Source organism: Vipera ursinii (genome assembly GCF_947247035.1).
Source record: "Vipera ursinii genome assembly, chromosome: 15".
Classification (NCBI taxonomy): domain Eukaryota; kingdom Metazoa; phylum Chordata; class Lepidosauria; order Squamata; family Viperidae; genus Vipera; species Vipera ursinii.
Genome location: NC_139528.1, coordinates 6,702,766 through 6,723,948, shown reverse-complemented (window position 1 = coordinate 6,723,948; position 21,183 = coordinate 6,702,766). Strand labels below are relative to the sequence as shown.

The 21,183-nt window shown below is 47.7% G+C and overlaps 1 protein-coding gene across 3 annotated transcripts in view; it reads left to right on the top strand.

Moving 5' to 3' along the window:
• ARHGEF2 (Rho/Rac guanine nucleotide exchange factor 2) overlaps window positions 1-21,183 on the top strand; it is a 74,513-nt gene that overhangs the window by 45,043 nt on the left and 8,287 nt on the right. For all 3 annotated transcript variants that reach the window (XM_083374183.1, XM_083374182.1, XM_083374181.1), the window contains exons 4-16: window positions 733-796; window positions 1,690-1,819; window positions 3,743-3,852; window positions 9,175-9,321; window positions 10,580-10,830; window positions 12,298-12,423; window positions 14,023-14,140; window positions 14,928-15,179; window positions 17,067-17,143; window positions 18,232-18,401; window positions 18,731-18,798; window positions 19,208-19,402; window positions 20,312-20,416. In XM_083374183.1, coding sequence (XP_083230309.1) covers window positions 733-796; window positions 1,690-1,819; window positions 3,743-3,852; window positions 9,175-9,321; window positions 10,580-10,830; window positions 12,298-12,423; window positions 14,023-14,140; window positions 14,928-15,179; window positions 17,067-17,143; window positions 18,232-18,401; window positions 18,731-18,798; window positions 19,208-19,402; window positions 20,312-20,416 — 1,813 coding nt within the window. The remainder of the gene's footprint in view (window positions 1-732; window positions 797-1,689; window positions 1,820-3,742; window positions 3,853-9,174; window positions 9,322-10,579; window positions 10,831-12,297; window positions 12,424-14,022; window positions 14,141-14,927; window positions 15,180-17,066; window positions 17,144-18,231; window positions 18,402-18,730; window positions 18,799-19,207; window positions 19,403-20,311; window positions 20,417-21,183) is intronic.

Genomic DNA, 21,183 nt, shown 5'->3' with positions numbered 1-21,183 from the left:
CGAGAAATACGTGGGTTTTGGGTTGCAGTTTTGGGCACTCCGTCTCTACGTCGCGATCTGAAGACATTCTTATTTGAACAAGCCGGCCTGGCCTGAAGGGGGATGGGTTGGGTTTTTATGTCATTTTTAATATCTGTATTTACTGTTTTTAGCCGGGCATATGTTTAATTTTCTTTTAACTTTTGTATTTTTGTATTTTTTATATATCTGCCCTGTTCACCGCCCTGAGTCCTTCGGGAGAAGGGCGGTATATAAATAAAATTATTATTATTATTATTATTATTATTATTATTATTATTATTATTATTATTATTATTATTATTATTATTATTATTATTATTAAAAGGTTCGCCACCACTGATCTAGGAGGAACGAGGGCTGAGAGACAGGCTGGGCTGCAATCTTTTATAAAAGCCAAAAGCCAGACCGAAAATGGGGACAGGAATTCCAGGCAGGGATGTTTCTCTTCCTAAGATCGATTGATGGACTATTTATTTATTTGTATTCCCCCCCCCCTTTTTTTTTACAAATAACTCAAGGTGGTAAACGTATCCAACCTATCTTCCCAAGATCACCCAGCCGGCTTTCCTGGCTATCCCTGAAATCCCTGAAAAATAGACAAGGACCACCTTCCAGGCTTCTTGATCTGAGTTTTTAATCAGACTGCTATTTTTTATTTTTATTTTTCTGATGTCTTCTTTCTTCCTTCTCTTGCCTCCCCCCCCCCTGCAGCAGCAAAAGGCCGCCTTGCTGAAGAACAGCTCAGCGTTGCAGACAGTGTCCCTCAGGAATAAAAGTGAGTTTGGGGCTGGGAATCCCCTGCTTGCAAGTCCAGCAGATGCCCAGAGAGCAGGGAGCAGTTTCCTCTCTTTGGTATGGGCTGTTAGACAGGCAGTCCTCGACTTACGACCGCAGTTCAGCCCAAAATTTATGCTGCCAAGTGAGAAACGACTTTTCTTGCCACGTTTCTGAAGTGAATCGCTGCGGTTGTCAAATTAGTCATCCGGTTGTTGAGTGAATCCGGCTTCCCCATTGACTTTGCTTGTCAGAAGGTCGCGAAAGGGGATCACGTGACCCCGGGACACTGCGGCCGTCGTAAATGCGAGTCAAGCATCCAAATGTCAGTCACCTGGGGGATGCTGCAATGGTCACAAGTGTGAAAAACGGTCGTAAGCCACCATTTTTCAGTGCTATTGTAACTTTGAACTGTCGCTAAACGAATGGTTATAAGTAGAGGACTACCTGTATATCGAATCTTTGTTACGGTCGTAGTCTAGCATAAGAAGGGTGGGATACTAATCATCATTTTAAAAGCTAAGAAATATAAAATAAGGAGAATGGGGCTGGATTTACACTCTTGAACTTGCATCCCTTTTTAAATCGAAAACGGGGTCTTGAATTCCATTCGCATTTCTGCTCTCGAGATATCTGGACAACTCTCGAGTGCCAGGCAGTCTTTCCCTTTTTTAAACCACATCTTCAGGATTGCTCTGCTTGCATCCAGAGAGGGAGAAGGATTCTAGGTTGCCTTGAGCCACGGGATTTTTCTTAACGGCCCTCCAAAGTATTTTATTTTTTTTCCCCCATCTTGAAAAAATGCAAAATGGCTGGGTTTCAAAAGAACAGAAGTCTGCCTTCTAACCCCTCGCCGGGTGCCTGTTCCTATTTTTTTTTTTTTTTTTTTTTTAGCCATCACCCGGGAGCGTCCCAATTCTGCCATTTACCCGTCAGAGAGTTTTCGGCAGACCTTGCTGGGATCCCGCAGAGGCCGTCCTAGCTTGTCGCTTTCCAAAAGTGTCTCCACTACAAACATTGCAGGGTGAGTCAATCGAAGAGATGGTTTTGTCTGTGAAATTCAGGAGAAACACACACCTGTAGGCTGCTCTGAAAGTTGTGAGAACCGGGTATGTTTAGTCTTACCATTTTCTCTGAAAGTAAGGCTTACCCTGAAAATAAGCCCTAGCTTGATTTTTGGGGTGGGTCTAATATAAGCCCTCCCCGCCAAATAAGCCCTAGTTTTGGGGTGAAGCACACACCTAAAAAAATCAAGCTAAGGTGGGGGGGGTGGATCTGCCCCATGTGCCCTGCACCCACTTACCTCACAGCCAGGCCTCTCCTCACCGGCCCACTTCTTCTGCAGCCAGGCCTGCACTTCTTAGTCGCAGCCAGGGCTTTTTTTCTCATAGAACGCCCAGAACGGAGTTCCGGCACCTTTTTTGGATGGAACCTTGTAGGGTAGGCAAGGCGGGTTGTACGACATGTGTGAGTTCCGGCACCTTTTTCTTTTACAAAAAAGCACTGGTCACAGCCCATGGTGGCGAACCTATGGCACGTGTGCCACAGGTGGCACGCAGAGCCCTCTCTGCAGGCACGGGCGCTGTCATCCCAGTCCTAGGCCTTCAAGCTGGGTTTTATGAAACCTTTTTGCTTTAGGCCTCCGCCGCTGTGTGCAAAAAAAAAGGTTCAATCAATCAATTTCAACTTCTTGCGGGGAAAAAAAAATCTCGCAAAGTTGGAATTGATTGATTGAACTTTTTAGTCCCACCCAGTCTGCCATTACTACCGCAGCCACGCCTACCCAATGGTCCGCGCCCACCCGGCACCCAACGATACATAAGTGCATTTGGAGTTGCAGTGTGGGCACTCGGTCTCTAAAAGGTTCGCTATCACTGAGTCTCACAGCCCTTTCAGGAAGGCCACTGCAGCCGAGAACTGAGCAATGGATTGAATCCATCGCTCGGTACTCGGCTGCATTGGCCTTCCGGAAAGGCCTGAGTGCGAAATGCAGGCCGGAACAGAGCTGCAGAATGAAGCTGCTTCTTCAGCTGCAGAAGAAGTGGGCCAGCTGCATGGCACTGCCGGTGCCGGAGGTGAGCATAAAAGACATCTCCAGAAAATAAGACCTGGTGCCTCTTTTGGAGGGGGATTAAAAAAAAAAAGACCCAATCTTACTTTCGGGGAAACGTGGATAGTGAAAAGAAGGACTACGGGTGGCATCGTAGCAGTCTTCCGTCACAGAGAAGGTAGGGGCGGTCAACGTATTCTCCAAATCACCTGCAGGCCAGACAAGAAGTAACAAGTGGAAATTTAATAATAAATCAGTGGAACAGCTTCCCTCCAGACGTTCTGGCTGCTCCATCACTGGAGGTATTCAAGAAGAGACCAGCCATTTGTCCAGCATGGGTATAGGGTCCCCTGCTTGAGTTGGGGGGGGGGTTGGACTAGATGACCTCCAGGGTCCCTTTGTTATTCTGTTGGAATGCAGGTGTGTAGCTCACCTCCCAACTGGTGCCCTCCAGAGCATCTGCCGGGTTGGCTGGAGGGGATAAAATTTTTGTCCACTGCGTCTCGGAAGATAGTTCGTACAGGTTGTCCTCGACTTAGCGACCGCCGTTCAGCCCGACCTGACTCGCCACAGCTGTTAAGTGAATCGCTGCAGTTGCTAAGCGAGTCACAGGGCTGTTGAGTGAATCTGGCTTCCCCACTTGTCAGAAGGTCGCGAAAAGGGAATCAAGCGAACCCCGGGACACTGCGACCATCGTAAATACGAGCCAGTTGCCAGGAGTCTGAATCTCTCGATCACGTGACCATAGGGGAGGCTGCAAAGGTCGTAACTGTGAAAAGCCACTTTTTTCCCCCACTGCCGTTGTAGCCTTGAACGGTCGCTAAACGAGCTGCTGTAGGTCAGGGACTAGCTGTGATGACAGTCGCTGGCGGTCACAAATTTGGCTTTTTTTTCCAGGACGTTCAACGATGAATCCCCGCTGGGCATCCGGAGGATTCTCTCCCAGTCCACCGATTCCCTGAACATGCGCAACCGTGCTTTGTCCGTAGAGTCCCTCATTGACGAAGGTAACGGCAGCTGCGTTTATTTGCAGACGCTTCGAGGAGATTCCAAGAAATAGTTCAGAAAAACGCCGGAGGCCTCGATATGGATTCTTTCCCCCACCACACACACACACACACACACACACACACACACACACACACACTGGAGGAAAACAGGGGAAATCCTAAAATTTGGAGAGGTCAGTTGAGGCCATCTGGCCCACCATCTGACCAGTGCAGGAAGGCCAAGGAAAGCCTCCCAACCAGAAGGCCTGTACCCAAAGAGGGGAGTTTGCCATCTTTCCGGTCACTGGTTCCTTCATCAAACTGTCCTGACTGGTAGAAAGAAAAAAACTTCCAGAGATACAGTGGGAAATCCGCCTTTTATTTATTTCTGCCTTTATAAGTCTCTTCCAAGTTGCTTTAAGCCAGGGGTAGGCAACTTTGGCTCTTGGATGACTCGTGGACTTCAACTCCCAGAACTCCTGAGCCAGCATGAGGGAACTATGGTCCCCTTTATGACTCGTGGACTTCAACTCCCAGAATTCAGCAAGGAAACCTCTCCCTTTCCCCTCAGCGTGGCTGGCTCAGGAATTCTGGGAGTTGAAGAGCCAAGGTTGCCTACCCCTCAAAGAGCCAAGGTTGCCTACCCCTGGCCCAGGGTGAGGTTTCCTCCTAGAACAGGGGTAGCCAACCTCGGCTCTTTTATGACTTGTGGACTTCAACTCCCAGAATTCCTGAGCCAGCATGTGGGGGAACTATGGCCCCCTCATGACTTGTGGACTTCAACTCCCAGAATTCCTGAGCCAGCATGTGGGGGAACTATGGCCCCCTCATGACTTGTGGACTTCAACTCCCAGAATTCCTGAGCCAGCATGTGGGGGAACTATGGCCCCCTCATGACTTGTGGACTTCAACTCCCAGAATTCCTGAGCCAGCATGTGGGGGAACTATGGCCCCCTCATGACTCGTGGACTTCAACTCCCAGAATTCAGCACGGAAACCTCTCCCTTTCCCCTCAGCGTGGCTGGCTCAGGAATTCTGGGAGTTGAAGTCCACCAGTCATAAAAGAGCCAAGGTTGCCTACCCCTGCTTTAAGCTGTGTCCAAAAGCTGCAACTGTTGCAATCCGAGTAACAGACAGTAACGGAAATGCAATATAAAAGAGAACAGAATAGCAATTTACAATTAAGACAACATTCCTAGCATTACAGCATTTTAAGACCCAAAGGCTTTCCAGATCTCCAAAGTTTTGCCAGCTTCCAGAAGACCCCAGGAAAATGGGAACTTCTCTTAGGGGGCAAACTCTTCCAGCCCCCAAGGTTGGTTCAGCACATTTTCACAGATCCTGTAACATTCATTCATTCGTTCATTCATTCATTCAATTTATTTTTATCCCACTCCTATTATTTTATAAGTAACTCAAGATGGTAGACATACCTAATATGCTTCCCTCCTCCCATTTTCCCCACATGAGGTGAGTTGAACTGAGAGACCCAAAAGTCACCCAGCCCTCTTTCATGCCTAAGGTGGGACTAGAACTCCTTGTCTCTTGGTGATTGGCCCGAAATCACCCAGCCATCTTTCATGCCTAAGGCAGGACCAGAACTCCTTGTCTTCTGGTGATTGGCCCGAAGTCACCCAGCCAGCTTTCATGCCTAAGGTGGGACTAGAACTCCTTGTCTCCTGGTGTTTAGTCCAAAGTCACCCAGCCAGTTTTCAAGTTTAGGGCAGGACTAGAATTTACCATCTCCTGATGATTAGCCCAGAGTCACCAAGCTGGCTTTCATGTCTAGGGTGGAACTAGAATTCACCGTCTCCCAGTTTTCTATGCCAGCATCTTCACCACTACACCATACTGTGTTCACTGCCTGCAATTTCAAGCCATTATTGTATGCTGTGGAATGATAAGAGAACAGCTGGTGATCATCTTCTGCATGGAATATTTTCATTATTTGAAGAGCGTTGTAATTCTTCACCTCCTTCAGTCTGTTTTTCTCAGATTTTTTTCCCATCTCTTGATAAGACTGTTCATCCGTTACCCTTCTCCAAACCTGCTCAGTTCATAGAATCACAGAATTCTTTATTGGCCAAGTATGATTGGACACACAAGGAATTTGTCTCCGGTGCATAAGCTCCCCGGGTACATATAAACAGCAAAATAATTTATTTATTTATTATTTATTTATTTATTAATTTAATTTGTATACCGCCCTTCTCCCGAAGGACTCAGGGCGGTGAACAGGGCAATACATATTAAAAAACAAGATACAAAAATTAAAAGCAGTTAAACAACAATGCCCATGAATAAATTAGTACACATTAAAAAGTTAAAACAGATTTATAAAACCCAACCCCATCCCATCAGGCCAGGCCAGCTTGTTCAAAAAGGTAGGTTTTGAGATCGCGCCGGAAGGTCATAGATCTTAATAAACAACAATTGATAAATCATAAGAAACCAATAGTAGTAGGAAAGATGAGAAGATGAGAAAAGATGAGAAGTGAGAAAGAGCTAGGGGAATTCAGTGTTCAGCGGAATGATGGGATGAGAGACAAAACTAGTTGGTCAATCTTCCTGCAAAAATGGAACCCCAAACTGGATCGTGGGATTGAAAGGGGATGAGACCAAAGCAGAATCAGTGAAAAGTCTAGCTTCCTTTGATGCTGAAATGCTGCTGTTGCAGCCTGTAATTATCACACTTTTGCTTCTTACTCAGTTTTTTTCAGCCTGGGATTATTCCTCTAACTGCATTTTTTGGGGGAAGAACACTTCCCTTTGCCTCCACTTAATTCCATTATGTGGCTTTCAACCCATTAATCAGATTTGTGTGGAACTTGATTTCTGTCTTCTGGAGCGTTAGAAAGTCTGTTCAGGAAGAGTACTGAACAGTGCAGAGCGATATTGCAGCAGAAGACTTGGCACATATCCTAGGGAAGGGCTGTTGCGGGGAAAAAATAGAAGGTGGCAGAGGTGGTATCTATAGAAACCCAGCGCGTTGGAATCTTCTTCGCTTGTTTCATGTTGAATTTCGGTAGCTTAGAATCCTAGAGTTACAAGAGATCCTTGCTCAGAACATCCCCAAAGTGTCCAACCTCTGCCGGATCTTCTCTCTGTCTCCCCATCTCCTCCTTTGGTCTTTCCTCCCTACTGTCCAACTGCTCTTACATTCCCAATACAGTGTGCGGGTAGTCCTCAACTTAGGACCACAGCTGAGCCCCAAATTTTTGTCGTTAGATGAGACATTTGCTAAGTGGGTTTTTACGACCTTTCTTGCCACAGCTGTTAAGTGAACAGTTAAGTTTACTTAACAGCTTCAGCTGCTAAATTAGTCACACACGGTTGTCAAGCGAACCTGGCTTCCCCCCCCCATTGACTTGGCTTGGCAGAAGTTCACAAAAGGGGACGCAGCGACCGTCATAAAATAGGAACCGGTTGCCAAATCTCTGCATTTTGATCCCATGGATCGTAGGGATGCTGCAAAGGCCGTAACCGTGAAAAACGGGTCACACAAGTCACATTTTTTTTCCAGAGACTTGTGAACGTAACTTTGAATGGTCACTAAATGAGCCGTTGTAAGTCAAGGACTACCTGTACTCAAGTTGGTCCCCTTGCGATATGTCCTGCCCTCTGGAACCAGGCAAGGTCAGGCTTCGTCCTTCTTCCATCCAGCACCTCTTTAGTCCTCGACTTAACAACCATTTGTTTAACAACCATTCAAAATTGCAACGGCACTGGGGGAAAAAAAGTGATGGGTGACCAGCTCTTGCACTTAACCGACGTCACAGGTGTCCCACGGTCCCATGGTCAAAATTCAGCCCCTTGGCAACTGGCATATTTGTGACGGTTGCAGCATGCAGGGGTCCCGTGGATCACCATTGGCAACCTTCCCCATCGCCTTTGGCTCCCAAAGTCAATGGGGAAAGCCCGATTTGCTTAATGACCGCGCGATTCATTTTAACCACTTCGGCGATCCGCTTTACAGCGGTGGCAAAAGTCATAAAATCAGGCACAACTCACTCACCTTGGTTAACAACGGAAATTCGGGTCCCGGGTAGGGTTATAATTCGAGGACGTAGCAAATACTGCCCTTTTAAATTCACCATGTTCTCTTTTCTCAAGTTCTCGCTTCCCTCCTTGCAAGACCGAGACTCCAGGCCATGCTCTGCTCTTTGATCTTCCCATCGCCACAGACTCTTACGATTGACAACGGGGTGTGTGTGTGTGTCACGCTGAATAATAATTTACGGACCGCCTTACAACTGACTTAAAAGATGAACTAGATCTCAGTTATCCTCTCCAAATTTCCAGGGGGCCTCCTCCCCATCAGCCAGGCTGCGCCTCCTCCAGAAATGCCGAAATAGAATATTTCCTAATGGACATAGCTGAGGCAGACACGTCGGTGTGGCTGACTCTCGGCTGTTTTCTTTCAACGGCTGAGTTGGCTTTACGGGCCAGCTTAGGATCAGAATATTTCCGGACGAAAAGCTGAAGGAGGGAAAATGCAGAGCCAGAGTATCCTTGTGGCTTTTTCCTGACCCAAAGCCAAGTGGAAGAGGGGAGAGGTCAGAAAAATCAACACGGCTGGGAAGCTCCCAGCCTGGCAGGGTTGGAGGGATCAAGCGTGGAGCTAGTCTGGAGTCACTGCGCGACCGCAAAAGGGCCGGGCCAACTGCCCCTAAGTTGCAGGGTGCCTCATCCCTTTGTTCCCAAGACAAGGCTGCCGCTAGGGAGATTATAGGCCGAAAATAATAACGTAGTTAGCTCCAACTCTGCACAGATGGGTACATCTGACAAAGTGATGGTTGCACTCGTCCGACGGTAGCCCCATTTTTAATTTTTTAAATTTATTTATTTATTGCATTGGCTTTGCTGCGTATGGCAAGCCGGATAGGTTTCAAGCATCCCGAAACTTTGATTTTGACTTTTACTGATTAGACAGGTTTGTTGTCCTAGAAAATGGCTAGTTTCCGCTATTCTGTAAAAGTAAAAAAAGTTGAGGTTTGATGTTATTATCTTATTCCCCTGCAGCAACGGGAGTCGGAAGTCAGTGCCTTTTCTTTCTTCCCCCCCCTCCCTTTTTCCTACACTTTCCCCTTCCCTTTCCTCTCCCCTATCTTTCCTACTTATTTTCTTTTTGCATTTTATATTATCAATTAATAAGGAATACAAATGAAACTTTTAAGTTCCAAGCATCTCCTGGCTGTTGAGAAGGGGAAGGATTCTCTTCCGAGAGCGCACCTGCGCCTCCGATGCCTCCACCTTGCCTAAATCATCCTCTTTCTCCCTCCGGCGCACAACTCGTGCGCATACGCAACCTGGCCCTTTTCTTTCTCCCCCCCCCCCCAGGAGCTGAAGTCCTTTATAGCCAGTTGATGAGTGACTTTGAGATGGACGAGAAGGATTTTGACGCAGATTCCTGGAGTCTGGCCGTGGACAACAGCTTCCTGCAGCAGCACAAAAAGGAAGTGATGAAGCGCCAAGACGTCATTTACGGTGAGCCTGAGAGCGCCCCCCCTCCCCAGCGATGGAGGCCAACTCCCACTTTCCTGGGAAGGTCCAAGAGGAAGAACCGTCAGACGGTTTTCAAGGCCTAAAGAGCACAACTGATTTTTCCATTACATTTCTGTACCATGCTCTCCCCCCAATGGAAGCCTTGGGAAAATGAGTGCAGTGTTGAAAAAAAGCGTTGTTAAAAGCCTAAAGCAGAGTAGTGGGGAACCCAACAACCCCCACTCCCACAGTATCCTTCTGAGCAGGCTCCCTGGGTTGGGGATCGGTGGCCCTGTCCGTGGTGATTCTCTTCCTTTCTTCAGGAAGGAATTCCTCCTTATATAATAATAATAATATAATAAAGTTGGAAGGACCTTGGAGGTCATCTAGTCCAACCCCCTGCTCAGGCAGGAAACCCTACACCATTTCGGACAAATGGCTGTCCAGTCTCTTCTTAAAAACCTCCAGTGTTGGAGCATTCACCACTTCTGGAGGCAGGTTGTTCCCCTGGTGAATTGTTCTAACTGTCAGGAAGTTTCTCCTTAGTTCCAGGTTGCTTCTCTCCTTGATGAGTTTCCATCCGTTGCTTCTTGGCCTTTCCTCTGGTGTTTTGGAGAATAGCTTGACTCCCTCTTCTTTGGGGCAGCCCCTGAGATACTGGAACACTGCTATCTTGTCCACCCTGGTCCTTCTCTTCATTAAACTACACATACCCAATTCCAGCAACCGTTCCCTATATGTTTTAGCCTCCAGCCCCCTAATCATCTTTGTTGCTCTTCTCTGTACCCTTTCTAGAGTCTCGACATCTTTTTTACATCGTGGTGACCAAAACTGGATGCCGTATTCCAAGTGTGGCCTTACCAAGGCCTTGTAAAGTAGTATTACTAACACTTCACCTGATCTTGATTCTATCCCTCTGTTGATGCAGCCCAGCACTGCGTTGGCTTTTTTTAGCAACTGCAGCACACGGCTGGCTCATATTGAAGTCATTGCCCACTAGGACTTAATTAATTCTAATGCAAGGTTGCTTCTCTCCTTGATTCATTTTCCATCCCCTGTTTCTCGTCCTGCCCTCTGGTGCAAGCGGCGTTTCCCGCTTGAGCAGGGGGTTGGAATAGGAAGACCTCCAAGGTCCTTTACAACTCCGCTGCTTTGTTTTCAGGACACACCGCTGTTACTCCGTTGTGAGGTTCTGTCCAGCCCGGCCCCCTGCTTGCCCGCCCCCCCCAGCCTAGCTTCTCTCTCTTGCCTCTCGCTGCAGAGCTGATCCAGACAGAGCTGCATCACGTCCAGACCCTGAAGATCATGACCAACCTCTTTCGCAAGGGCATGCTGGAAGACCTGCAGATGGACGCCTCGCTGGTGCAGAGCATGTTCCCCTGCGTGGACGAGCTCAGCGAGATCCACGACAGCTTCCTGGCCCACCTTTTGGAACGCCGGAAGGAATCCCTGGCCGACGGCAGCTGCAAGAATTTCGTCATCAACCGCCTGGGAGACATCCTGATCCAGCAGGTACTGGAAGGCACGTTTTTACGGAGAGTGTCACCCTGCCAGCTCCGCTCTTGCGGCCTTCCCCCCCTCTCGCTATTTATTTGTATCCTGCCCATATCGTTATTTGATAAACAAGGCGGCAAACATATCTTAATAGAGGTAGTCCTCGACTTACAACAGTTCATTTAATGACCGTTCGAAGTTACGAGGGTACCCCAAAAAGGTGACCTACGACCGTTTTTCACACTTACAAACACTGCAGCATCCCCATGGTCACATGATTAAAATTCAGACACCTGGCAGCTGATTCATATTTATGACTGCCGCAGCCTCCCGGAGTCTTGTGACTTTTGGTGACCTTTTGACAAGCGAAGTCAACAGGGAAGCTGGCCGTTCACCTAACCGCTGTGGCAGGAAAGGTCGTAAAATGGGGCAAAACTCAATAAATGTCTCATTTAGCCACAGAGATTTGGGGCTCAGTTGTGGCAGTAAGTCGAGGACTACGTGTACTCTTTCCTCCTTTTATTTTCCCCACAACAACAGCCCTGTGAGGTGAGTTGGGCAGAGAGATGGTGACTGGCCCCAGGTCACCCAGCCGGGTTTCATGGCTCAGGCAGAACTAGAACTCAACATCTCCTTGTAATTGGCCCTAAATCACCCAGCCGGGTTTCATGCCTCAGGCAGAACTAGAACTCACCACCTGGTAATTGGCCCCAAATCACCCAGCCGGGTTTCATGCCTCAGGCAGAACTAGAACTCAACATCTCCTGGTAATTGGCCCAAAATCATTCAGCCAGGTTTCATGCCTCAGGAAGAACTAGAACTCAACATCTCCTGGTAATTGGCCCAAAATCACTCAGCCAGGTTTCATGCCTCAGGCAGAACTAGAACTCACCACCTGGTAATTGGCCCCAAATCACCCAGCCGGGTTTCATGCCTCAGGCAGAACTAGAACTCAACATCTCCTGGTAATTGGCCCAAAATCATTCAGCCAGGTTTCATGCCTCAGGAAGAACTAGAACTCAACATCTCCTGGTAATTGGCCCAAAATCACTCAGCCAGGTTTCATGCCTCAGGCAGAACTAGAACTCACCACCTGGTAATTGGCCCCAAATCACCCAGCCAGGTTTCATGCCTCAGGCAGAACTAGAACTCACCATCTCCTGATAATTGGCCCCAAATCACCCAGCCGGGTTTCATGCCTCAGGCAGAACTAGAACTCACCCTCTCCTGATAATTGGCCCCAAATCACCCAGCCGGGTTTCATGCCTCAGGCAGAACTAGAACTCACCACCTGGTAATTGGCCCCAAATCACCTAGCCGGGTTTCATGCCTCAGGCAGAACTAGAACTCAACATCTCCTGGTAATTGGCCCCAAATCACCCAGCCGGGTTTCATGCCTCAGGCAGAACTAGAACTCACCATCTCCTGGTTTCTAGTTTAGTGCCTTTATGACTAGTCACTAGTCCAAGCAACCCTGCCTTCCAGTTTTCAGGCCCTACTGCCGAGCAAATGAAGAAGGCCTACTCAGAGTTCTGCAGCCATCACAACAAAGCTGTCAAGCTGTACAAAGAGCTCTTCACTCGGGACAAGCGGTTCCAGCAATTCATCCGGGTAAGATCTTTTCCTGATTCTCCCGTGTCATTTCCTTCTCCTCTGTCCACAGCGGCCTTCAAGGGCCACAAAGGAGAGGAAGGGCCAAAACTTTGCTCCACGATTTCACCTTCTGAGATACTTTTGGCCTGGATGATTGAATCTTCATTTACATGACCCGCTTCTAAGTGGGCCTTCTCCATGGCAGCTCCCTCCCAGTGGGACGTTATCCATACAGAAAGAAGACCTCGACGCTTTTTCAAGAGGCCCTGAAGTTTTCTTTCGAGAGAACATTTTGAGAGGCCCTCAAAATTAAAAAAAACACTAAAGACCTTATCAGCTGATGTTTGCACGCACACACACACAGACATATGCACGTGTACAAGTTCAGACATTATGACAAAGGAGGGTGCACAAAACATTTCGAATCTTTCAAGTTGGGAATAAAATTTGGCATTTGTAGAGAACGGCATTTCCAAAGAACACTCTTTTTTGTTGTTCCCGCCGCAAAATAATCTCGGTCATTTTGAGTGGCCAATCAACCCAACTATTCCACTGGAATTGGCTACTGTCCTGCAGTCCGTTCTTTGCTTCTCGCTGGCTATGTGACACCCTCCCAACAGAAGATGGAAAGTCCTGTTTTTTGACTTAGCATGCATTTTGCCCAAACCCAGCCAGGCTTATGGGATATACAGGTAGTTCTCAGTTTGTGACTGTTCATTCAGCAAATGTTTGAAGTTATAGCAGTGCTGAAAGAATGGCGGTTACGACTGGTCCTCGGAGCTCCCCCATCCTAGCATTCCCGCAGTCCTGTGATTGTAGTCTGGGCACTCAACAACTTTACAATTGGTTACAGCACCCCTCATCTTGTGATTGCCATTCGTGACTTTTTCCCGCTGGCTTCCCCAAGGAGTCATTGGGGAAGCCAGCAGAGACAGTCATAAATCATTGGGTCTTTCTCACCTGCGCATCCTTCCCCATCCCAGCTACTTGCACACCATGCACCCTGCCTGGGCTTTGCCACGCCTCCCCTACCACTTCTCCGGACACCGTCTCCACCCTCTCTGCACCTCCCTGACTCCTGCTGAGCCTCCTTCACACCTTGGGCATCCCCTCCTGCCCTCTGCTACCCAGCGGTAGCTGTTTACTTGCCTGCTGGCCTGCTAGCAAATCACCTGGGACTTCCCAGTGACGTGGTTGTGGGAACCAGCAAGAAGTTCCCTTGCCTATAACCCTGGCTTTCAGTTAATGACCGCAATAGGGACTGTGGAGATTACTAAGCGAAAGCACCCCACTCAGTCATCTAGCAAAGAAAGACCGCTGGCCGTTTTGTTGTCGTTTATGGAAGCTTAAATGGTTACAGAAGCAGAGAACTAGCAAAAGCTGAATCTGAGATTTTTCCTGTGCGAACAATGCAAAGTCAATTTTACCTGTAGTCATACCTACAAACCTTTTCAGGGTTTGTGCATTTCCTGGTTTGATAGCTACGACCGAAGCTTTGGGGTTTACATTTCGCATGAGGGGTCGTGGGTGACGGGTGTGTACAGACTTGTGCTGCATATCTTGTGGATGTATTCCAGGTAATAATAACCCTTCCGCCCATTTCCTCAATGTTTCCAGAGGTTGTCACGCTCATCGGTGCTTCGGCGGCACGGGGTGCAAGAATGCATCCTGCTCGTCACCCAACGCATCACCAAATATCCTGGGCTCATTGATCGAATCCTGAAAAACTCCAAAGGTACCAGAGAGAGGCCCGGGTGGCCTTTTAGCATGTTGTTACTTTCTTAAAAAAATATTTTCAACAGTTAATAGCTACGACAGCCAATTTTTTCCAAATTTGAAAAATAGGCTGTTTCTATCGCCTAAGAAATGTATTTCTAGTACCTCCAGTATGGAATATGTCGTTTAATTTGCAAATATTTTAAGTAGAGCTCAATTTATGTGCATGTGTAAAATGGAAGTCTCACTGAAAAACGGCTAGATCTTTTGCTCCTGCTTCCCTGAATTTTATTAGCTGTGACTGTGTCTCAGTTCATGCTCTGGATGCTGGTTGTTTAACAATATCTGAAAGCTTTGAGCTGTTTTCATAACCAGATCCGTCTTTCTAAACCAGAAAATATAAATATAGAAACATATAAACAATAAAACATGTGCCATCCAAAGAAAAGTTTCAGGTTTCCTTCATACTTGTCTCTTAAATACCTTCCGCCTTGTTGTCGTTAGGATTGTCCAGTATGTTTTTCACATATTTGCAAGACCGCCACATGCGATCCAATGAACCCGGGTTTTAGAAATTCCCGTCTTATTTCTAGCGAGTTCACCAAAGGGATCCTCTTGGTGGGCTTTGACGCCCGTGTTTCTGCCCTGCCGGGCTGAGCAGCTGCCTCTGAGTTGCCTACAAATTTGCCCTTTCTTTCGGGGTGGTTTTCTCCCCTCTCCCTTCCTCCCGTTCCTTTCCCAAACTCTCAGCGAATCTGCTAATGTTTTCTTTTTCCCCCACCCCCACTCTACACACCCCACCCCAGGGAATGAAGTGGATCAGAAAGATCTGAGCACAGCCCTGATTCTGGTCAAAGACCTGCTCTCAACCATCGACCAGGAGGTGCACAATCAGGAGAAGAACGCGCGGCTGCAGGAAATCTACGGCCGGGTGGACGGGCGGACCAAGGCCCACCTGCCCAGGGACCAGGGCACCTTCAGCAAGGAGGAGATGCTGCGGCGCAAGCTGGTCCATGACGGCAGCATGCTCTGGAAGACCCCCGCGGGGCGCTTCAAAGGTGGGGCGAATGGCAGGGAAGGCCCCATCCCTGCCGTGGTTTAGCACCCGAAGGAAGGAGAGCCAGGTTCTGCAAACTGATTAATAGAGGTAGTCCTCAATGTACGGCCACAATTGAGCCCAATCATTCCTGTCGTTAAGAGAGATGTCTGTTAAGTGAGTTTTGCCCTATGTTGTGACCTTTCTTGCCACGGTTGTTAAGCGAATCACAGCAGTTGATAAGTTAGTAATCCGGTCGTTAAGTGAATCTGACTTCCCTGTGGACTTTGCTTGTCAGAAGGTCGCAAAAGGGGAATCACATGACCCCGGGACACTGCGACCGTCATAGATATAAGTCAGTTGCCAAGCATCCAAATTTTGTTCACGGGACCATGGAGATGTTGCAAGGTCATAACTGTGAAAAACGGTCAGAAAGTCACATTTTTCAGTGCCGTTGTAACTTGGAAGGGTCACTAAGCGAACTGTTGTAAGTTGAGGACAACCTTTTTTTAAAAAAAATTAATTCCATTTATATCCCGCCCTTCTCTGAAGACTCAGGGCGGCTTACAAACTTAGCAAGCCAATCCCTAAGCCCTCCTTTCTGGACCAGAAAATATTTTGGGTTGGAGTCTGCAGTACTGTTGCATGTTGTGAGACATTTTCCCCCCACGTATTTATGGTGAAACATGGAATAATCATTGCCACTGTTGTTTAGTTCTTTGTGGGTACTTCTATTTCTACCCTATCATTTATTTATACAACTCAAGGTGGTGTGTAGAATATACTATAAACCAGAGTTCCCCAACCTTTCTCTTTGCGGATCAGCGGGGGATAGATAGGTAGATAGATAGATAGATAGATAGATAGATAGATAGATAGATAGATAGATAGATAGATAGATAGATATAGAGATGTAGATAGATAGATAGATAGATAGATAGATAGATAGATAGATAGATAGATAGATAGATAGATAGATAGGATGGAGATAGATAAATAGATAGAGATAGATAGAGATAGATAGATAGGTAGATAGATAGATAGATAGATAGATAGATAGATAGATAGATAATAGAGATGTAGATAGATAGATAAATAGATAGATAGATAATACAGACGTAGATAGATAGAAATAGAGATGTAGATAGATAGATGGATAGATAGATAGATAGATAGATAGATAGATAGATAGATAGATAGATAGATAGATAGATAAATAGATAGATAATAGAGACATAGATAGATAGATAATAGATAGATAGATAGATAGATAGATAGATAGATAGATAGATAGATAGATAGATAGATAATAGAGATGGAGATAGATGGATGGATGGATGGATGGATGGGAGAGATAGGTAGATAGATGATTGATAGTCAGATAATTATTGTCAGTTTTTACTGTGAGCATAACGGCACACATTAAAAATGAAATTGAGTTGCTTGCTCTCAAAGTGTACACATACATAACACACATTTAAACATACTATATACAAGATATGTATAGACCTACACCCTTACACATAAGCAATATATAAATATTAATCACGTTTAAACATACTATATACAAGATATGTATAGACCTACACCCTTACACATAAGTAACATATAAATATTAATCACTGTCCAGAGAGGGGATGTTTCTGTGTGAGTGGTGGGCAGGTGTGCGCAGCTCCGTGTGCGCAAGCAGCGGGTACATGCGCCCGCCGCTCATGCAATCGGAGTGCACATGCAGGCACTTGTCTGCTGCTTGCACAACTGGCAATGCGCCTGCGCACTCTCCTGTCCCCTTCCGCAGTTCAGTTCCCAACCGTTCAAGGTTCGTTGGTGGGCTGTGGGCCAGGGATTGGGGGCCCCTGCAGTAAACTGTTCCTCTCCCCGTGGTCCCCCGACCCTCTCTCCCTTGCAGATGTCTTGGTGGTTCTGATGACCGACGTTCTCATCTTCCTGCAAGAGAAGGACCAAAAGTATATTTTCCCCACCCTGGTAAGCACCCTTTTATTTTTCCGCCCCCTTTCCTGTGATGAGGTACCCAAGTCCCAAACTGGGTGCCCGTTGGCACAGATCGCCCGGGGCCATGGTGGTATTTTGGACCCCTTACAGGCAGATAGGCCCAGGAATAGATCTTGTCGGAACTGGGATTGTCTTTGCTATCGAGGGTTTTTGCTGTCAAGACTAACATTCTCAGTCTCCTTTTGGCTGTTGTGAAGATGCTAAGGAGGATCAGATCCAGTTAGTTTTGGGATGGAAAACCACCAGGAAATCTCAGGGCTACAGGCAACCCTGGAAAAGAGCCTTGGTGGAGCAGTGGGCTAATGCCTCCTTAAGTAACACCAGCTGCCTGCCATTAGTGCAGGTTCGAGTCCCACCAGGCTCAAGGTTGACTCAGCCTTCCATCCTTCCGAGGTAGGTAAAATGAGGACCCAGATTGTTGGGGACAATTAAGCTGACTTTGTAATAATGCCGCTTGGGGGGGGAGCCCTAATAAGCAGGCATATACATAGAATGAAGGCTATTGCTAAGCACATTGGTTTGTGCTTCTTAGATTGTAAGCCGCCCTGAGTCTTCGGAGAAGGGCGGGATATAAATGGGATAAAAAAATTTTAAAAAAAGAAGGACATTCATACGGTTGCTACGAAAATCCCATGGATGAAGCCAAGATGGCTCGAAGAGAGAGGACCTCCAAGCAAATTAAACAATGGTTTGGGGATGTTGCCTTTCAAGGCTTTCTGATCCACAATAAAGAGGGTGATGAATGGATGGCTTCCAGAGCTGTGGGGGCTCCATCGCTGGAGATTTTGAAGAAAAGATTGGACAACTATTTGTCCAGCATGGTTATAAGGCAGACATGTCAAACTCGCAGCATCACGTGACGTCGCGCAATGTATCGGGACGGTTTCGCCATTGCCAGCAATGGGGTGGGCGCGGCTTCTGGATGATGCGGGCTGGCAGTTTGACACCCCTGGTATAAGGTCTCCTGCCCGAGGCAGAGGGTTGGAATAGAAGACCTCCAAGGTCCCTTCCTACGTGTCTACCTATGAGGGGAGAGTCTGAACAGACTTCTTTCCTGTCAGGACAAGCCAACGGTCATCTCCATCGAGAACCTCATTGTCCGTGACATTGCCAACCAGGAGAAGGGCATGTTCCTGATCAGCAACAACCCAGCCGAGATGTATGAGGTTCACGCTGCGTCGCGCGATGACCGCAACACCTGGATGAAGGTCATCCAGCAGAGTGTCAAGCTGTGAGTGGGGGTGGGGGTGGGGGGCAGCTTTCCTCCCATCCACCTCCAGTGCCTGACGGAGGTTTGCTAAAGAACTAGTCTGAACCATAACCTGCTCTCGTCCCGTGGTGGCGAACCTATGGCACGCGTGCCACAGGTGGCACACAGAGCCCTCTCTGTGGGCACACGTGCCATCATGCCAGTGGTTGAAAAGCCCTGCTCTGTCATCTATATTTTAGTAAAAGTCCCTGCTTGGATAATCTTGTCTCCAAAGAGTCTGTCTTTCCTAAGGTGTGGCTTGGAGTGGGTTCTGACATAACCTCTCCTTTCTGCTTTCTTCTCCGCTGCAGCTGCCCTGACCGGAATGACTTCCCAATCATTGAGACGGAGAGCGAAGCCTCTCTCAGGAAGCTGAAGGGTAAGGTCAAACTCATTAGAGCCTTGGTGGAGCAGTGGGCTAATGCCTCTTTGAGTAACACCAGCTGCCTGCAATTAGTGCAGGTTCGAGTCCCACCAGGCTCAAGGTTGACTCAGCCTTCCATCCTTCCGAGGTAGGTAAAATGAGGACCCAGATTGTTGGGGGCAATAAGCTGACTTTGTAATAATGCCGCTTGGGGGGGGAAAGCCCTAATAAGCAGGCATATACATAGAATGAAGGCTATTGCTAAGCTTGTAAGCCGCCCTGAGTCTTCGGAGAAGGGCGGGATATAAATGTAATAAAAAATAAAAAAAATATAAAAAAAAATTCCCTGGGCATACTTTGCCTTTCCCTCCTGCACCTTCCCCTGGCAGCCCCCTTCACTTCTTTCCTTCCTTCCTTCCTGCAGATAAGATTCAGCAGTGTGACCAGGAGATTGGGGTGCTTCTCAGGGAGAAGGCAGAACTCTTTGCAGACCTTCTGACTCTGCAGAGCGGCAGGAAAGACGGCCCTTTGCCCTGGGGGAACCCCCGCACTCTCTTCCGCACCGAGTCGTCGGACCCCCCGCACGGCGAGAAGCTGGTCCAGGAGGCCGTCAGAGAAGGTACCGAATAAGAATTAAGATCACCTTTATTTGTCCTTTTTTTTTTTACTGCGGGCACGACGGCACACATCAAAAATGAAATGCAGTTGCCCGCTCTCAAAGTGAAACACATACGTGACACGCACCTAAACATGCTGTATACAACATATGTAGAGACCAGGGGTAGGCCACCTTGGCTCTTTTGTGACTCGTGGACTTCAACTCCCAGAATTCCTGAGCCAGCCATGCCGAGGGGAAAGGAAGAGGCTTCCATGCTGGCTGAGGAATTCTGGGAGTTGAAGTCCACGAGTCATGAAGGGGGCAAAGTTTCCACCATGCTGGCTGAGGAATTCTGGGAGTTGAAGTCCACGAGTCATGAAGGGGCCAAAGTTTCCCCCATGCTGGCTCAGGAATTCTGGGAGTTGAAGTCCACGAGTCATGAAGGGGGCAAAGTTTCCACCATGCTGGCTCAGGAATTCTGGGAGTTGAAGTCCCCGAGTCATGAAGGGGGCCATAGTTCCCCCATGCTGGCTCAGGAATTCTGGGAATTGCAGTCCACGAGTCACAAAAGAGCCAAGGTTGCCCACCCCTGGTATAGACCCACACCCCTACATATACGTAACAAATGAATATTAAATACTGTCCACCTTGAATGTATAGCGGAAGGAGCAAGCTTAAGAGTTCACAAGGTTTCCCCACGGTAAACCACTGCAAGGAAGAGAGTTCTCAGTTCTTGAAGAAACTAAGGGGGTCTAGATCAGGATGGCTACAGAGACTTACCGATCCTTTCGATTGATGTTCCCACCGGGAATGTTGCCGATAACCACGCATGATCACAGAGCAAGAATATCTGTTTGTTAAATGCTTGTTTGTGTATTTGTGTGAGTGTGTGTCTTTTCTGTCTCTCTTCACCAACAAATACATTCCCAGTGGAAGTGTTGAAAGATCTCGTCGTGGGACCCAGCTGGGACCTAGAGCAGAACCACACACAGGCTCCCAGCAGCTACGCCAGCCCAAACCCCAGTAGCGCCACAAGTAAGAAGCCCCCTTTTCTTCTACCATTTCTTCAGCCCACGGCTTCCTCCTGGGTCAACTTGCCGGGCCCAGCTCGCCACGGCCGAGTCGCCACAGTCAACTCAACACGGGACAATTCACCCCAGCCAGCTTGCTGCGGGACAAAATTTTACACGGTGAAATAGATCCGTTAAAGAAAGGGTCCAAAAAAGGGGGAGGGAGAGGAACGAAATGAAACGTGAAGGACAAAAATTCAAATTATTTTTTAAAAAATTATTTTAAAGAATTAAATAACATTGTCGAATTTTCCCCCGGCGAGTCGTCCCGCAGCAAATCGCCCCCTGGCGAATTGGCAGTCACGAGTTGGTGGTGGCGAGTTGTCCCATTCTGTTCCCCTTTTGCATCTCCTCACCCCGAGGTTCTCCAACAGGAAGAAGGTCCCTGGAAGTTCACTGTAGGCTGCTGGTACATACTGGCAGAGGCTTTGCGCTAAGCGGCAACCCAGGCATTTGGGTCGATTCGCCGAACTGTGGCTCAGATCACCCTGTTGCCAGAAGCCTTGGTGGAAAGAGCCTTGGTGGAGCAGTGGGCTAATGCCTCCCTCCTTAAGTAACACCAGCTGCCTGCAATTAGTGCAGGTTCGCATCCCACCAGGCTCAAGGTTGACTCAGCCTTCCGTCCTTCCCAGGTAGGTAAAATGAGGACCCAGATTGTTGGGGGCAATAAGCTGACTTTGTAATAATGCCGCTTGGGGAGGGGAAAGCCCTAATAAGCAGGCATATACATAG